The sequence below is a fragment of the Echinops telfairi genome, unplaced genomic scaffold (assembly GCF_000313985.2).
Source record: "Echinops telfairi isolate 266 unplaced genomic scaffold, ASM31398v2 ScPeMD7_7469;HRSCAF=8507_0, whole genome shotgun sequence".
NCBI lineage: Eukaryota > Metazoa > Chordata > Mammalia > Afrosoricida > Tenrecidae > Echinops > Echinops telfairi.
In genome coordinates, this window is record NW_022111372.1 from 96,914,036 (window position 1) to 96,916,239 (window position 2,204).

The 2,204-nt window shown below is 34.0% G+C and overlaps 1 protein-coding gene across 1 annotated transcript in view; it reads right to left on the reverse strand.

Annotated features, from left to right (window-relative positions):
- The window catches only part of MATR3 (matrin 3), a 23,825-nt gene that overhangs the window by 5,349 nt on the left and 16,272 nt on the right, over positions 1-2,204 (reverse strand). The window contains exons 9-11 of the mRNA XM_004697019.3: positions 1,289-1,414; positions 923-1,090; positions 54-185 (exon numbers count right to left, since the gene is read on the reverse strand). Coding sequence (XP_004697076.1) covers positions 54-185; positions 923-1,090; positions 1,289-1,414 — 426 coding nt within the window. The remainder of the gene's footprint in view (positions 1-53; positions 186-922; positions 1,091-1,288; positions 1,415-2,204) is intronic.

The following is a 2,204-nucleotide window of genomic DNA, read 5'->3' on the forward strand; positions in this document are numbered from 1 at the left end:
AAACATTTTTATATGTAGAGACTTGAAATATTTGATGATAAAGCACTACATACCCTCAGTACCAATTTTTTGTATTTTTCAGACAGGTCAACCTTCACACATCTTCCTTGAAACCACAGAGCCTTTTTCAAGCATTGATCAACCATTGCCATTGCATCTTCTCTGGTCTCCATCTCAATAAAGGCCTATTAAAAGGGAAGGGGGAGATGGACGACATTTTTCATACACTTAAGAACACTACTGTTCATTATTACTTTTATCTACATTGAAACAATAAACCAAACTCATTGTCACTGATCTGATACAACTCAAGGCAACCCTACAGGGCAGAGCAGAACTTTGGCCGCTAGTTTTTTTATTTTTAAGTTTTACTGGCACTTTATCCATGTCAGATTTTAACTTTTTATGGCAATAGAAAGCCTCTTATTTTTCCCTTGGAGCAGCTGGTGGTTTTTTGTTTTTTTTTAAAAAATCGTTTTATTGGGGCTCGTACAATTCTTATCACAAGCCATACATACATCCGTTGTGTCAAGCACATTTGTACATTTGTTGCCATCATCATTATCTCAGCTGGTGGTTTTAAACTACTGCCCTTGTGTAGCAGCCCAATATATAACCACTATGCCACCAGGGGTCCTTTATCTCCATTAGGAAAATACAATTTAGTTCAGAGACTCTGGTAAGTAATAAACATCAATGTGTTACCATACATAGTCATCAACACAGGGTTTTTTAAAAAAACTCACGGGCAAACTTTCATTATAATTTTACCATGAAAAAATTTTAAGTCCTATCAAATATTGATGACAAGTTACAAGAGAAACACCCAACCTTTTCTCATCAACACAATTAAGTGAAAAAAATATCAATGCAAAGTAAAAAAGAATTTTCTCCTTAAAATCCACATATATAATTGATTTACCTGACTTTTCATTCTCATCAAGATGTAATTCTTTATTTTCCCATAAGGTTCTGCAAGTTTGAGGACAGCACTGTCAGAATAACCAGAATGGGGTAAATTGCTGAGATGTATCACACGTCCAAGCTCTTGCTTTTGATCAAACTTCTGATCTGGCTTTCCTTCGGGTTTCTTCATTTAAATAAAAATAAACCAAAAAACACAAAAGGCTGGTTAAATGATGGAAAATGTGCTACAATTAGAAATCAGTAACTAAGAATATCCTACCTATTAGCAACTAATAGCAAGTTAATTACCAAGTATTAAACAATGTTTCAAAGTGGTAAAATTATAATAATCTGGAAAAAAGAAAAAGATATTCTAAGTCACCTTTATTCTTTTATACTTCTGTGACAAATGAACTCTCACTGGCTTCCCAAATACTAATGCTGGTGTAGTTGTGTAATAATCCACTGCAGCCTGAGCATCTTCTGTGGTTGACATTTCAATAAATGCCTGAAAATACAAAAATATTTTGGGAAACAGATTTTACATTTTCTACTTTTAAAATTGAGACCAAACTCACAGGACATTAAGACCACCGGTATAAAACTATAATTTGGTAGTAGTCACTATTTTCATTGTTGTACAATCACCACCGTTTTTCACCTTCAAAGAAGACTCTGCACCCATTAAGCAGTTAACCCTACCATTTTGCTTCTCCCAGTTCTTGGCAATACTAATCTACTATCGGTCTTTGGCTTCACTTATGCTGTAGATCTCATGGAAAATGACCAGTATGAACAAATGCTAATGTTATAATCTGAAACTCATATTAATTTCTTACTACCAAACAACTTCATTTAGTACACCTATTAAATTTGAAATTATTTGACACCGTTTTGATAAACGTGTGAAATAGCTATCCAAAGATTTTTCCTTTTGCAGCCTTTAACAAGTAATGAAGAACAATTCTTGTTGAAGGATTACAATGTATAGCCACAGGAATACCTCAGAGATATTGAATAATGTAGTAAAGTTGAGTTAAAAAACATTTTTGTGGATGGTAAGGGAGGGAGGGGAAAAAATGAGACGCTGATACCAAGGGCCCAAGTAGAAAGAAAATCTTTTGAAAATGAGAGCAACAAATGTCCAAATGTGCTTGACACAATGGATGGATGGATGGTGGTAAAAGTTGTACAGCAAATGATTTAAAAAAACAACAACAAAATTTTGGTTTCTCAGTAGATACCACTATAACTGGTATCTATTACATATGCAAAAGCATCACAGAGCTTTGAGGATG